General features: G+C 44.3%; 1 protein-coding gene across 4 annotated transcripts in view; it reads right to left on the reverse strand.

The window, feature by feature from the left end:
* The window catches only part of LTK (leukocyte receptor tyrosine kinase), a 117121-nt gene that overhangs the window by 5911 nt on the left and 97047 nt on the right, over nt 1–14163 (reverse strand). For all 4 annotated transcript variants that reach the window (XM_081858566.1, XM_081858565.1, XM_081858564.1 and 1 more), the window contains 6 exons: nt 12634–12820; nt 10617–10707; nt 9155–9219; nt 3401–3530; nt 2943–3040; nt 739–831 (listed from right to left, as the gene is read on the reverse strand). In XM_081858566.1, coding sequence (XP_081714692.1) covers nt 739–831; nt 2943–3040; nt 3401–3530; nt 9155–9219; nt 10617–10707; nt 12634–12820 — 664 coding nt within the window. The remainder of the gene's footprint in view (nt 1–738; nt 832–2942; nt 3041–3400; nt 3531–9154; nt 9220–10616; nt 10708–12633; nt 12821–14163) is intronic.

A 14163-nucleotide genomic window follows, 5' to 3' on the forward strand; every position in this document is an offset into this window, starting at 1 on the left:
CTGCTTTATACTGAGTCAGACCCATTGGTCAATCTCAGTATTGCCTGCACTGACTGGCAGTGGGATTTCAGGCAAAGAGTGTTTCCCAGCCCTACCTGGGGACACCAGGGATTGAACCTCAGACCTTCTACATGCAAGACCAATGCTCTACCCCCGAGCTACAGCCTTGCCTGCTTTTTTTGCCTTCTGTCGCTCGGGGACGTATTGCTGCTCTTCCTCCCACAAGAAAGAGTGCCTGAGATCAAGCTACAGGAGGAGGGTCGCTTCAAGCACTGCCATGACAGTTGTGGGTTAGGCAAGATGTATTGAGAAAAAGAACAAGAAAACTGCACACGGTTGCAGTTAGGAACACAAGAACAGCTCTGCTGGATCTGGCGAATGGCTCTCGTCCTGCAATTTCCAGCAGGTGGCATTCAGAAACATACGGACCATGCTTGATGTCAGACATGCATACAGTAGTACCTCGGGTTACATAAGCTGCAGGTTACATACTCTGCTAACCCAGAAATAGTACCTCGGGTTAAGAACTTTGCTTCAGGATGAGAACAGAAATCGTGCTCCAGCAGCAGCGGGAGGCCCCATTAGCTAAAGCGGTGCTTCAGGTTAAGAACAGTTTCAGGTTAAGAACAGACCTCCAGAATGAATTAAGTTCTTCACCCGAGGTACCACTGTACATGTCACTGATGGGATGTGGTAGGTTTGGCTTCCCTGCCCCCCCCCATTGCTTTTATATTTTACCTGTAGATATCCCGGGCCATTCCGAAGTCGCCAATTTTAGCTACTCGCCCTGGCCCAGTGCAGGTCAGAAGGCAGTTTCTTGCAGCGATATCCCTGTGAAAGGACACACAAGCATGAGGTGGAAGCCAGGGATTTTGAAGTTCAAGTGGGCACTGTAAATACACGCTTAAGGAAGCCATTACACAAAGCACTCACTTCTGCATGGACAGGCCCTCCTGTACTGCTGACAAGTTGTTTACATTTTCTTATTCAAATGCCATTTACCATGAATGACTACTACTCGAATGACAGGGGCAAGGGAGCGAGTCTTGATCCCATTTGAAATTAACCCCCAACTAAAAGCTTTTAGAAAGCTGCAGGAAGACCATGACTGGTTGCTGATCAAAAAGGGTCACTTATCTCTCCAAGCACTCCCTCTCCTCCTACGCCTTTTCCCACTTGAAGCAAAAATGGAACAAGAAACTGACCAACTCTCTTATTTTTTTTAATGGCAGACACAGAGATGGAGCTTGTAAGCAGGGAAACCTCTGAGATCTGCCATTTGAAGTGGCTGTTTTGCCACTTTACCCTAAGGCTAGTTCTAGTTTATGACAGATTTGTTAGGTGAGGAGGGCTTCCTGGACTGAATCAGGATACTCCTTCCACACCCACAGTTAAATCAGCATAGGCCCTTCACACTCTACAGTCTAGTAACGGCATCTCTTTTATTACACTCATTATCCCTTTTTTTATAGCTGGCATCTCTAAATACAGGAGTGCTACTTATACTGTTTTAATACAGCAATAGCCTCCTTTACTTCATTCATGGGCAAAGCTTGTTATAGATACACCTAGATATTCACATCTACAAACCAAACTCAATGCTATAATTCCAAGAATAAAAGGAAACCAGGAACATATGTTGCAAGACTGCCATCTAGTGGGCAAAGACAAGATACACCGCTAGTACAGGAAGAAGGCTTCTCAAGATGAACGTTTGATACCAACGTTTGCAGAAAAGCTCATACTGAGTCAGACCACTGTTATTCCTAGCCCAGAACTGTTTACTCTGATTGGCTGTGGCTCTTCCAGGTCTCTGCCAGAGATCTTTTCTTACCAACTACTACCTGAACCTTTTAAATGGAGATGACAAGGATTGAACCTGTGACTTCCAGCATATGTAAAAGTATACTTTATCACTGAATGTGGTTCACCTTTAAAAAGTTTAAAGAAGTATAAAGGAAACTTTATACAATTATCTGTTTCCCACTGGAACTTCAGTAGAAATCTCACTCATATACGTTTTGTCTTTGAAAATAAAAGGTGGTTCCATTGTTTAACAACATGCAAATTTGCACAATTTCCTTTGTTTTCACAAGGAAGTGAGACATACCCACGGCTAACACCTGATCCTCCAGTGGAATGAACAGGACTATCTCATGACATAACTAGCAGACATAACTCATCAGCATGGAATGATCTAGATTGCTAACAATGCATTTAGGGGGAATTAACCATTTGATAAAGATGCTGATTATGAGCTGGATAGAACGATGCAAAATGAGGCTTGCCTGGTGTCAGCCTCTGTGACATAGCTGCAAACTTTTCCCCTTTTTTAAGGGAAATTCCCTTATTCCGAATAGGATTCCTCGCAAGAGAAGGGAAACGTTGGCAGCTATGCTCTGTGACCGTCTCTGCCTCTGTCTACATGGTTTTCAAGAATTCATTCCTTTTCCTACTTGGTATGGAATGAGTTTCAACCTGTTTTAAGGGATTATCTCAAAGACCACACTATGTCATTGCGTCAAAATCAATGTCAAATTCGAAAAACAAAGTTTCTGTTTCAGATGGCACAACTCCAATTTGCCTTTGGAGCTGTTAAGCCTATTTTATTATTGTTTATTGAATTTATTCCCCACCCTTTTCCCCAAAGAGCCACAAGCTCAAGGTGGTGTACATGGTTCTTCTCCTTTCTCATTTATTCCACACACCAACCCTGTGAGGTAGGTTAGACTGAGAGGCAGTGAGTGGGTTTCATAGCCGAGTGGGGATTTGAACCCCTAGTCTCCCTAGTATGAGGACGCGGGTGGCTTACTCCCTAGTCTGACATTCTTAACCACTACACCACACTGGCTTCCCTCTGAATAACACATCTATGACTCTTTGGAAAACAAGCCAAGAAATACAGCCCATGGGGAATCATTATACAGGTAAGCCTCTCTTACCTATGGATGAAGTGGTTCTCCTCCAGATACTTGCAACCACAAGCAATGTCCCTGGCTATATTCAGCAGGTCCTGCATTGCCAAGGTGGATGGCTGATTCTGCCAATGAGAGAGAGGGAAAACAAAGATTCAATATGGATGAGACATGGAGTGTGAGACATGGGAGTCTGGAAGGCACCAGTTTGAGAAGACTAAGAGTGTGGTTTTTTACACTGAACGTTTCTGCTTCATGTCAGTTACACAACAAGGCTTTGCTCCACTCACATGATGAAGCTTATCCTCCTACTCGCCCCAATACATCTCTACTTCCTAACAGAATGAACTCCAGGAAGTCTGTAGTGAACAACTGTTTCATTCATGCTCCCTCGTGACCTGAAAATAGTCACTGGGTGGCTGTAGCTGGGCATCACCAGCAAGATCTCCAGAGCAGGGCAAGGGGAGAGGCGATGGTTTACTCACCACCCGAGGCCGGTTCTGCCGAAGGAAGCTCTTCATATCTCCACCAGTCATAAGCTCCAACAGGATGAAGCGAGGCAAGGTCTGCAGGCTCACCCCAACGCACTGCACAATATTCTGGTGATTGAACTTGCTGAACCATCAGCCACCATGGAAGGATGGAAGAGAGGAGGGGGAAAAAATGATTTCAGAGTTAGGCAGTCACTAAGATCCTTCACTTAATACCTTCCTAAACTCTGGTAGACTGAATGGTGTCAATCTCACAACTCTAGGAAGTTTTTGGATTTTAGGCCTGAGTTGCTGCAACCCACAGGTTATATAGGAAGCTACCTTGCACTGAGCCAGACGGTTGATTTTTCTAGATCAGTGATATCTACACCAGCCTGCCTTCTCCCGGTGTTTTGGCCTACAACTCCCATCAGCCCCAGCCAGCATGGCCAAGGGTCAGGGATGATGGGAGTTGCAGTCCAAAACATATGGAAGGGTGGTCGACACCAACCAGCAACAGTCAGCCAAGATTTCAGGCAGGAGATGTGGGGCTTAGAACCTGGGACCTTCTGTATCCCAGGTATGTACACGAGGGATCTTGTTTAATGGAACTAAGGCCTTAAGCCACTAGTTTTACTGGAGAGCTACCGGTACTTCAAGAAAGGGATGGGGGAGGGCAGTGGGCCAGGCTCTCAGTGCTACTGTCCAAAGCGGTCTGCTGGCAGATCTTAAGGGCCAATGCTGTTTCCATAGACCTCTCTTGGTTCTGTATGGGTACCCGTTGGTATCAGTCAGGAGCAGGGTTTGGCCTATAGGTTGCCAGTTGCTGATCAAAGCCATTAAAGTATAAATAGAAGGAAGTTTGAGGGAATTGCTTAAGCTCAGCAGGCATGATTAAGCACAAATATAGCACAAGAAATAAATTAATTGGAGTTGTGAGTTAACTGATCTGCTTTAAAACTTGCTGCCTCTATATTTGAGTGTTCCCTGTTAGAAATGTACATGCAGTTTGAAAACACACATTAGTCCATCTAACGCAGTAGACACTTCAAGTTTGCAGGCAGGAAATATTCCTGGCGCTACCTGGCGATGCTGGGGATTGGAGCCCTTGACCCTCAGCATGCAAAACAGGTGTTCTACCACTAAGCTATGACCCTTCCCCAGACCCTCTGGCAGCTTCCAGAGCATTGTGATTCAGCCACACGCTGGCAAATTCAGGTTATGCAAATAAAATTGATTTGGGGCCCTTGTGCAACAAGCCTGCTTCCAAAAACTTGGGTTATTTGTTTGTTTGCTTGCTTGCTTGCAGTAAGGAAAGTGATGGGAAATTAAGTGGAAGGCATGGGATGACAATCGATTGACATGATGTGATATAACCTCCCTGCAAAACTGAAAACAAATCAGAATGCACACTCAATAAACAGATTGTCTTGGAACCCTCTGCTACATTTTCTTCCATAATCTGATAACTGGGCTTCTTTCTATACATCAGCTCCTGTCAGAAATCAGTGATGTTTGCAGGGAGAATTAAGAGGATGAGGTAAGAAAGAAACACACCAGAGGGCAGTTTAGGGAAGTTTTTAATGACTGATGTTTTAATGTATTTTTAATCTTTTGTTGGAAGCCACCCAGAGTGGCTGGGGAAACCCAGCCAGAGGAGCAGGGTATAAATATTATATTTTTAAAATTATTATTTTTATTATTAGGTACCCGAGGGAGGGAGATGGCAAGGTCTTGAACCAGGGAATAGATTGCCACAATCCTGTTTTGGACTTGACTTGTGGTATCTCTGCCAAAAAGGTTAGCACTACCTCTGTCTTAGAGGAATGCATTATGTTATTCAAGCAATAAAATGAAATTTCTTTCAATACCATCTGTGTTTTTCTGGCACCCACAAGACAAGCACTCACAGCAAAACTTCCTTAAGAGGTAAGGCGGGGTGAGATGTGAACTTATGGTTTCCCCATGAGTGGGAGCAGCTAACAAATCAAACAAATGTGAAATTATCTCCAGGCAGATTTTTAAAAAAACCCCACACAAAAAATATGCATGAGCACTTCTTTGCCCAGCCTTGTCACTCAATGTGTCAGTTTGTGAGAGAGGCAGACAGTTGGCATCTGTTTGATCCTTGTGGATTGTTGGAGCTGGAGGGTGCGGTGGGTCAGAGGCACCCTCCCTCAACTGCCTCCAGGAGAGTTTTTATTCCAAACACAGCAATTAAGGTTGATCCGCCTAGCCATAAATAACACAATCCCTCACACTCACTTGGCACTCGGGACGTGTAAAAACCTGCAAGGCTGTTGACTAAGGTGTGTCTCTCTCTTGTAGTCAAGTGGAACAAAACAAGCTGTAGTGAAGGGGAACAAACTTTGGGAATATCTATCAGGAAGAATCACCTCAGGCCCATCTTTGGGCTCACCTAGAACACAAACACCTCATGCCATGGGAAAGACAAGTTCCTACATAAGCTCTAAAGTGAGCCCTGTACTGCAGGGGCTGCCCATCTGGGGCACTCTAGATGTTGCCGAACTCCCAGGCCCATCACCCTCCACCCCCCAGCCAGTATGGCCAGTGGTGAGGGTTGATGGGAGTTGCAGTCCAGCAACACCTGAAGGGGACTACATTCGTAATGCATTATCCAGTACTCCCCCCCCAAAAAAATGTTTTGACTTAAGAATACCACCGGGAAAGGAAATGAAGCCGCCATCGGAGGTGGTAGCAATGAAACTGACCAATCACCATGCTAGATTCCAACTCCTACTTCACACATTAAACGCTCGCTTCCGTCTGAGACTCGGGAAACACCGTGACAGGCAATGAGGCCGCCATTGGGGGTAGCAACGGAACTAACGATTCACCATGCAAGAGAAGAAACTAATATTTTTTTAAAAAATTAGTTTCTTCTCCTGTTAAGATTCAAAATGTTTAGGAGTATGCGTCCCACAGAAAAAAGCACTGGCATTACCCTGTGGCAATGCATGGACAATGTTGTGAGGAGCACCCATGCACATTCAGCAACTCCCATGCCAAACACAGATATTAAGGGGGCAGGGCCAATGGAGATGTGAGTGGCACATGTGCTGAGATCCCACTGCTCCTTCATGCAATGTCCCTGCATGTGAGTAAGGTAACTGGGTTTCGTTTTCCTCTGTCTTGTGGCCCATTATCCCATGTCTCCTGAAAAAAGAAGCTGCTGACAGATTAGCGACTCAACAGCTTGTGTTTAGAACAGGAGTCAGCAAACTTTTTCAGCAGGGGGCCGGTCCACTGTCCCTCAGACCTTGTGGGGGGCTGGACTATATGTTGAAAAAAATAATGAACAAATTCCTATGCCCCACAAATAACCCAGCGATGCATTTTAAATAAAAGGTCATTCTACACATGTAAAAACATGCTGATTCCCAGACCGTCCATAGGCCAGATTTAGAAGGCATTTGGGCTGGATCTGGTCCTCAGGCCTTAGTTTGCCTACCCATGGTTTAGAACTTCTTAGCTGAACATTGGTATACTCCTAACCTTCCTGTCTTCTTTTGTTGTTCCTGTTTCTACACTGCAATCCCAAGCATGTTTACTCAGAATTAAATCCTACTCTGTTCACTGGGGCTTAATCTGAGGTAAAGATTGGTGGGAATGCAATGCCAGTCAGTTCCTAGGCCTCTGTCGCCTGCAAATCCTGTCCAATCCTGCTGGTTTGTCTAGCTCCTTCGCCTGTCTGCCTTGCATTTTTCTGGTCCTGTCTAAATCTGCCTCCTTGATCAATCCCCACTCCGCCTGTGTTGCTTATGCTCTAGTGAGCCTGACGGCCTCTGTGTTTTCAGTAATTTCAGCAAGTTGTTGTTCCACATCCAGCAATAATTTCTGTGGTATGGGTTTAGAAATTCTTGCCTGGTGAAATAATGACTTTGCTTCATACCTCGATGAAATTTTGGCGCCAAGAAAGTGTCAGCATCGCCCTTGAGCCAGTGTACCAACTGGACTCATGCACTACAGCCCCGACTGGGCTAGGCGAGCTGGGTAGCACTGCCAGAGACCTCCTTTCCCACAGGAACAGGTCACAGTGCTGTGGACTTACAGCTTGGAGCTGAGAGCACCGGATTCACTGTCTCAATAATACAGTCGTTGCGCAGCAGCGTTTTGCAGAGTCTTGCAGAGTATAAACCACTCAGAGAGCAGCTCTGTAAAATATCCTCCTTTATTCTATAACTACAGCTATAATACAAGACTATATACAGAGCTAAATATTCTGAGCATACATCAATGCTACTTTGAGTGCCTGCAGCTGCTCTTAGCAGCAATCTTATCACTAAACACGATCTCTAGCACTCACTCTCTCTCCGACACACTGATTGACTCTCTCACACACAGTGATTCACTCACTTGACTAATTAAGTAGAGAGCAGTACATTGCTCCTCCTCTCTGTAGAGTCAGCAGAGACCTCAGGAGATCATCAGGAGATTCTTGGGTATGGGAGGGGTGAAATCTCCTCAGAAAGGACCCAGTTATTTTCCTGTATGGTACTTTAGTGCTGCTTCCTCTTTTGTGTTATGGCGCTTTGATGTTCTTATTTAACAACATTTTCATTTGTTTTATTGTAATTTTAACTTTTTGTAAGGCAACCAAAGAACCTTAGGCAAGAAGGCTACTTCGAATTCCAAGAATAAACCAAACCTTTAATACTGAACTGCCAAGTACAATACAAATATTTGTATGCAGCTAGGTTCTTTGAGCACATACAGTCTATCAGGTTGTTGTTTTTTTACATCCATTAGCATATCAGATATAGGCATGCCACTAGGGTGGGACATTAGAGACATTTCTGAGTCTCAAAAAGGGTATCAAAGAACATTCATTATACTGAAAGTTATTTTGAAATCCCGTATTGAATAATTAAGCTTGTTTTTAAGATATGGGTTTTTGAGGGATAGGCTGGATATCTATTTGTGCAGAATATACAATGCTGCCATAAACAGAGTCAGGCTATTTGCCAGTCAAGCATAGCATACTCAATTCTTGAGGGGGGAACAATTATCCAGGGCCTCCGGCAGAGACAGGATTTTCCTGCCATCTTATACCTGATCCATTTCAACGGGACTGAACCTGAGATCTTCTTTAGGCAAAACATCATGCATTCCACCACTGTGCTACGGTCACTGAGCTGTGAGGACGGCATACCAGGAAGACTGGCCCACCTGCATCTTCCTATTGCTCCGTATGTGGAAGACTGATACTGCAGAGCACATTCAGCCACTGAATGTTATTGATGAATTGGAGCCATGTGAAACTGAACAGCAATGGTTTTTACACAACGCTTTCTCAGCAGGAGCAGTCTGAGCAGTGTGAGCTAAGAAATTCAACGGTTCCGGGGGCGGGGGGCAGGGAGGGAACAGAGAACTGGGAAACTCAATTTCAGCAACCCTTCTAAAATAATTATCCTGGTTCACTATCTATGTATCTTGGCCTTGAATTGATTTTATGTAAGTGCTGTTGTTTTAAACTGTTTTTATATTTATCATTTTTTAAATATATATGCAATTGTTTTGTGTTAGCGTTTTTATAGATGCAATTGTTTTAACTGTTTTTATATGGGCAAAAATGCCTCATAAATGTAAGAAATAATAATAATTACGGTAAACATTCAGCACGATATGCACCTTTTAAAGGTTTCTGCTGCTGAAAACAAAGCAAGCCCATAGTAGAGTCTCCTGAGACGTATTTTATTTTCTAGCTATGTTTTTCTTAACTTCAAGGCAGAATTTTTTTAAACACACCTGATTATCAGTGCTTCCATTAGGAAATCCATCTCGTCCTGTTCAGAACAGATTTCTGGCAACGTCTATTGAGAAGGAGAAGAAAAAGCTGAACCCATTACAAAGAAAATAAATTACTGGCAGGAGAAAACAAGGAGCTGGAAGAGCTGAAGTCTTTAATCAGAGCATTTCTTGTCTCCATTTTGTCCTGTGTTTTATCCTGTAAACACCCCCAAGGAACCTAACACAATTAAAATACAACAAAAAAAACCTAACAACTCTGAAAACAAATCTTAAAACACAGTATTATAACTTAGATGCCCTTTGCACGCATCTGATACTTAAGCCTCATTATCTATAACAAAGTATATTCTGATTCACAATAGTGTGAATTTTAGGGAACTATTCTGTGGAGTTTCTGAACAGGAATAATGGTGAGGGAAGGAGGAGGGGAATAAGGGTGGAATATTTATATTTAAGTGGGTTTTGGGAGAATTTTTATACTCACCCACACAAAGGCTGGCTACAATCTGTCTCTGTATTATAAAAAATGGATGAAAGAAAATACGATTTTGCTCCATTTCTTCTGTTAGTTCTGTATTTCAGGGGTGAACTCACTTTCTTTGGGAGGACACTTCACAAAACCCAGATGAATCTAGACAACTCCCCTACCAGTTTCCCACTGCAAGGAAATGGAGGGACTGGTGGCAGGAGAGTGCCCAACCCAGGCCCCTTCCTTCTGCCACCCCCCACAGGTCACTCTCCTAGCCCTTCCTCCTCTCTACCCACCAAGGCCCATGGAGAAAAAAAATCCTGCACAGCAATAAATGTATAGTACATTATTTCCTGCTGGAAAGCATGCCACTTGTAGTCAAGTTTCACAATCCTCAGTAGCAAAGGTGGTTCTTTGTATCATTTGCTGCCAGAGAAAAGGCTTGCTGGGCCTCTTTGGAGCCCTTCTCAGCCTGATAACCCTTCCCTCTTCTCCAAGGTATGCTTTTACGTCAGGGAAGTAGGAGTGCTGGCAGGGAGGACAAAGGTGAGTTGCAAGGCCTAATTTGAGGTGGACTTGCTTGAGAAGGCTGTTCCTCTTCCAAATTGATTTCACAAGCAGGTGTGATCACATTTTTGAAGACCCATGCTTCAAACAATAATCCAAACACATCAATCAATTATTAACTTAATTGGAGGCCCTTGTCCTAGTGCTCCCTCCACCACTTTTGGACATTAGCTGAATCATTTCTACAGAGAGAGGAACTTTTCTGTGGTGGCATCAACATAAATTTGCTTCTTTATCCTTTCTACAGTTATTTTGCGGCACTAAGTCTGGGTTTCTTTTTCCAGTGACTTATTTTATATTGTTTTTAATTGATCTGTAAGTCATATTTGCTACCACTGTGGCAGAAAAGTGGGGTGAGGATCTCACGAAGGAATAAAATAGCAAACAAAAATCTTATTTCTGCTTATTAATGTGCACACTGACCTTGATAGCCACTTGTAGTGGGCTGGGATCCCCCGTGATTCCGACCACTGTTCCTTTGTAAACTTCACCAAATGCCCCGTGTCCAAGTGCCCTGAAAGCGGTGGGTGGGTGGGTGGGAATAAGACATGCATTATCTCGTGTACAACCCATGGGTGTGTTAAGCAAACACTGCTGTATTCCCAAAACAAGGAAGATCCAGTGCTGTCTACTACAGGGTAACTTTCCTTGTGAGGAGAGTGCTCAAATCTTACTCTGTTTTGGGATGTTTGTTTACAAATATACAACTTAAGCACTGAGTATCAGTCAAGTATCCAAGCAGCCCTGGTGTCTCTCTCTCTCTCTCTCTCTCTCTCTCTCTCTCTCTCTGTGTGTGTGTGTGTGTGTGTGTGTGTGTGTTTGTTTGTTTGACAAATTCCTCAAGGCAGTGGCCACCAGGTATTAAATGCTATTGGGCAAGCATCTCAGAAACCAGATTACATGAGATTTTTTTAAAAAGTCAATTTGGGCTCTCCAAAGAACGTACTTCAAGCCATTATCTTACAAAGCCAGTCTTTCAAATTATCAAGATGGTACACATTCGTAGGAAATAAAACTGGGAAGCCATAATCAAATCTTGTTACTTTCCATTGGCACCCTGTGGCTCTGCAATTCAAAAAAGAGCAAGATTGCTGCCGAGAAAAAAAAACAGGCTAGGCTGTGGATAGCAGCCTGCTTCCCGGAGCGCCGGGCGCGCTGAAAGCAGAGCGCCCGGCGCTTCGGGAACATATCCACAGCCTAGGCAGCCCTGCGGGAGTTCCCGTAGGGCTGTCTAGGCTGCGGATAGCAGCCTGCCGCCCGGCGCGAGGGGTGCCCTGAAGCAGAGCGCCACTCGCGCCGGGCAGACATCCGCAGGGTGGGGAGCCCTGTGGGGAACTCCCGCAGGGCTCCCCACGCTGCGGATAGCAGCCTGCCGCACGGCATGAAGGGCGCCCTGAAGCAGAGCGCCCCTCACGCTGGGCAAACATCTGCAGCATGGGGAGCCCTGCAGGAGTTCCCCGTAGGACTCCCCACACTGTGGATAGCAGCCTGCCACCCGGTGGGCAGGTCGCGCTGAAGCAGAGCACCCCGCGCGCCGTGCAGACATCGGCCAGCCCCACAAGCTCGGGGGACAGCAGGGAGGCGCAGCGCCGCCATCCTGCTGTTCCTCGACCTGCTTCGGTTTCCCTGACCTGGTTTTGGGGGGGAAATAAAGGGATTTTTTCCCCTTTATTTCCCCCCAAAAAAACTAGGTGCGTCCTATGGGATGGAGCGTCCTATGGGACAAAAAATACGGTAAATGATCCTCATAACTCTACCACTCCATGATTCCAAATTCCAGTTCCCATTTTTCTGCCTCTGCTTATGCATCTGAAAAAGTCATGCCTCCTCCACCCCAGCCTGCCCATGTGCTGAAATCAGCAGCTGAGGTTCCTCCATGAGCTCCCTCATCAAAAGTGAGGCAAATGGTAAATGCAGAGAGGACCGTTACACACCAGCCTGCTCTTGTGCCAAGATCATCATCTCAACCAAAGCCCTGCCATCAAATATGAGGCAGGTGGCAACTGAAGAGAGAGAGCCTTCTTGGTGGTGGCATCCTGTTTATGAAATTCACTCCTTAAATAGAGAGGATTGCCTGGAGTCTACTTTCTCGCAGTGTCATGCAAAGACTGTTTCATTCATTTGAACATTTTCTGTTTCAGCCTGACACCTGAGGAGGTGGGGGAGGATATCCAAATCTAAAGTATGCAAAGAAACCTTAAGTAACGTGTGCAACACATTCTGCACTAACTTAGTGGATACAAATGGTCTTCATTTCAGGTATAACTGAGTGCTGTGCAGGCCTATTTGTATAATCAAAGCATTTGGTACAGGATTAGGTTAGGGTAACATTCTAAGCCTGCTGGTTAGCCTGTTGACATCAGAGCCACTAATATTAAAATAACACCCCAACCTCTGCTAGGATTCCTCTTCCTACGTTAGCAAGAACGCGCTGCATTACCGGAGAAGGGAGATGTTCTTCCGTGGGATCTCCTTGAGTTCGCTGAGACTGGCTGCCTTTCCTGCAAAGCTGTAGTTGGGGTTGTAATCTGTCATGATAGTAGAAGTGCGGATTTTGCTCAGATTATATTCTGGGCTTTGGAGACGGGCCCTGGCCCCTTCAAGCTGCTTCTTCTTATGGTGATAAACTGAAGAGAAAAGTTCACAGAGATAAAGACTGAAATAACCAACCTCTGGGAAGAGCAAAGTAATGCCCATAATAACTTTCCAATGTTTCACCTGGACTTGACTATTTAAACCCTGTTGTTTTTAGGCAGGATTTGCCCATTTATTGTGATCATTTCTGTTGAATCATAGATAAGCAAGCCTGTCTAGGTTATCAATGCCCCAGAGGTCAATCTATAAAGTATCCAAACATTCTTGGTAGAGAGCCACAAGAAAACCTCTAAGCAGATTCCAAAAATATAAAACAAAACATTACAGTAATATTAAAATTCTCAATAAAAATAATTAAACACAGGGATCTGAAAACACTCAAAAATGACTAAAAAGAAGCTAAAAAGAGATAAAATATATGGAACTTCTACATGCCTGGATAGGCTTGCCTAAGCAAAAATGTTTCAAGCAGAAATAAATTTAGTTCCTGAAATATCTGTGACTGTGAGGTTCTGTTGCAAAAAAATTCAGCCACCTGTGAATCTGCAGAACATAAAAATGACAAAATAGAAAAGCTACACTGTTCAATCAAGCTCAAAAACACCGTCTTTATGCTTCTGTAAAATCCCTGATGGGAAAGGCAACTTGTGACCCTTTTTCAAAGGTGAAAAAAAGAATTCAGAAACATCAAAACACACTGATTATGTGCTGCTTGTGGCTAATAACAGATCTGAGAGCTAATTTGGATTGCAACAGTGTGACACATATGCATACAAAGCTCTGATCAGCCCCCCCCCCCACACTCTGGCCATACACACAGGTATTTTGTTTAAGAAATTTGGTCAGGAGATCTAATTATACAGCTCCCACAAAACATTTAGGCAGACCTGAAAGGTGGGCTAGGGCTTTGAATGTAAATGCAAACACAGCTTGCTGAATTATTTTGTTCACTTCAGAAAAGGGTCCTTAGGTCAAAACATTGCCAGGAATATTTTACTGAGACAAGCCTTTTTTTAAAAAAGCTTGATCAAACAGTACAGATTTATAACAAAGATTTTCTAGTTCATGTTTTCTGTATACCACACCTGTCAAGTAAGAGATGGGATTTATTGTCCCAGCAGTGTTGACCCTTGCTGCTAAAACATGCCATATTTTGAATCTATTCCCACATCTTTGTAAGTGGCTTGCTCTCCAGAGGCAGCAATGGCAGGCTGACCTCATTCACTTGAAATCATAGAGTTGGAAGGGACCCAAGGGCCATCTAGTTCAACTTCCAGCAATGCAGGAATCTCAGCTAAACCACCACAACCTCACACTGTTGACTCATGTTAAGCTTGTGGTCCACCAAGACCCCTAGATCCTTTTCACATGTACT

Source organism: Podarcis erhardii (assembly GCF_964252035.2).
Source record: "Podarcis erhardii genome assembly, chromosome: 1".
NCBI classification, from domain to species: domain Eukaryota; kingdom Metazoa; phylum Chordata; class Lepidosauria; order Squamata; family Lacertidae; genus Podarcis; species Podarcis erhardii.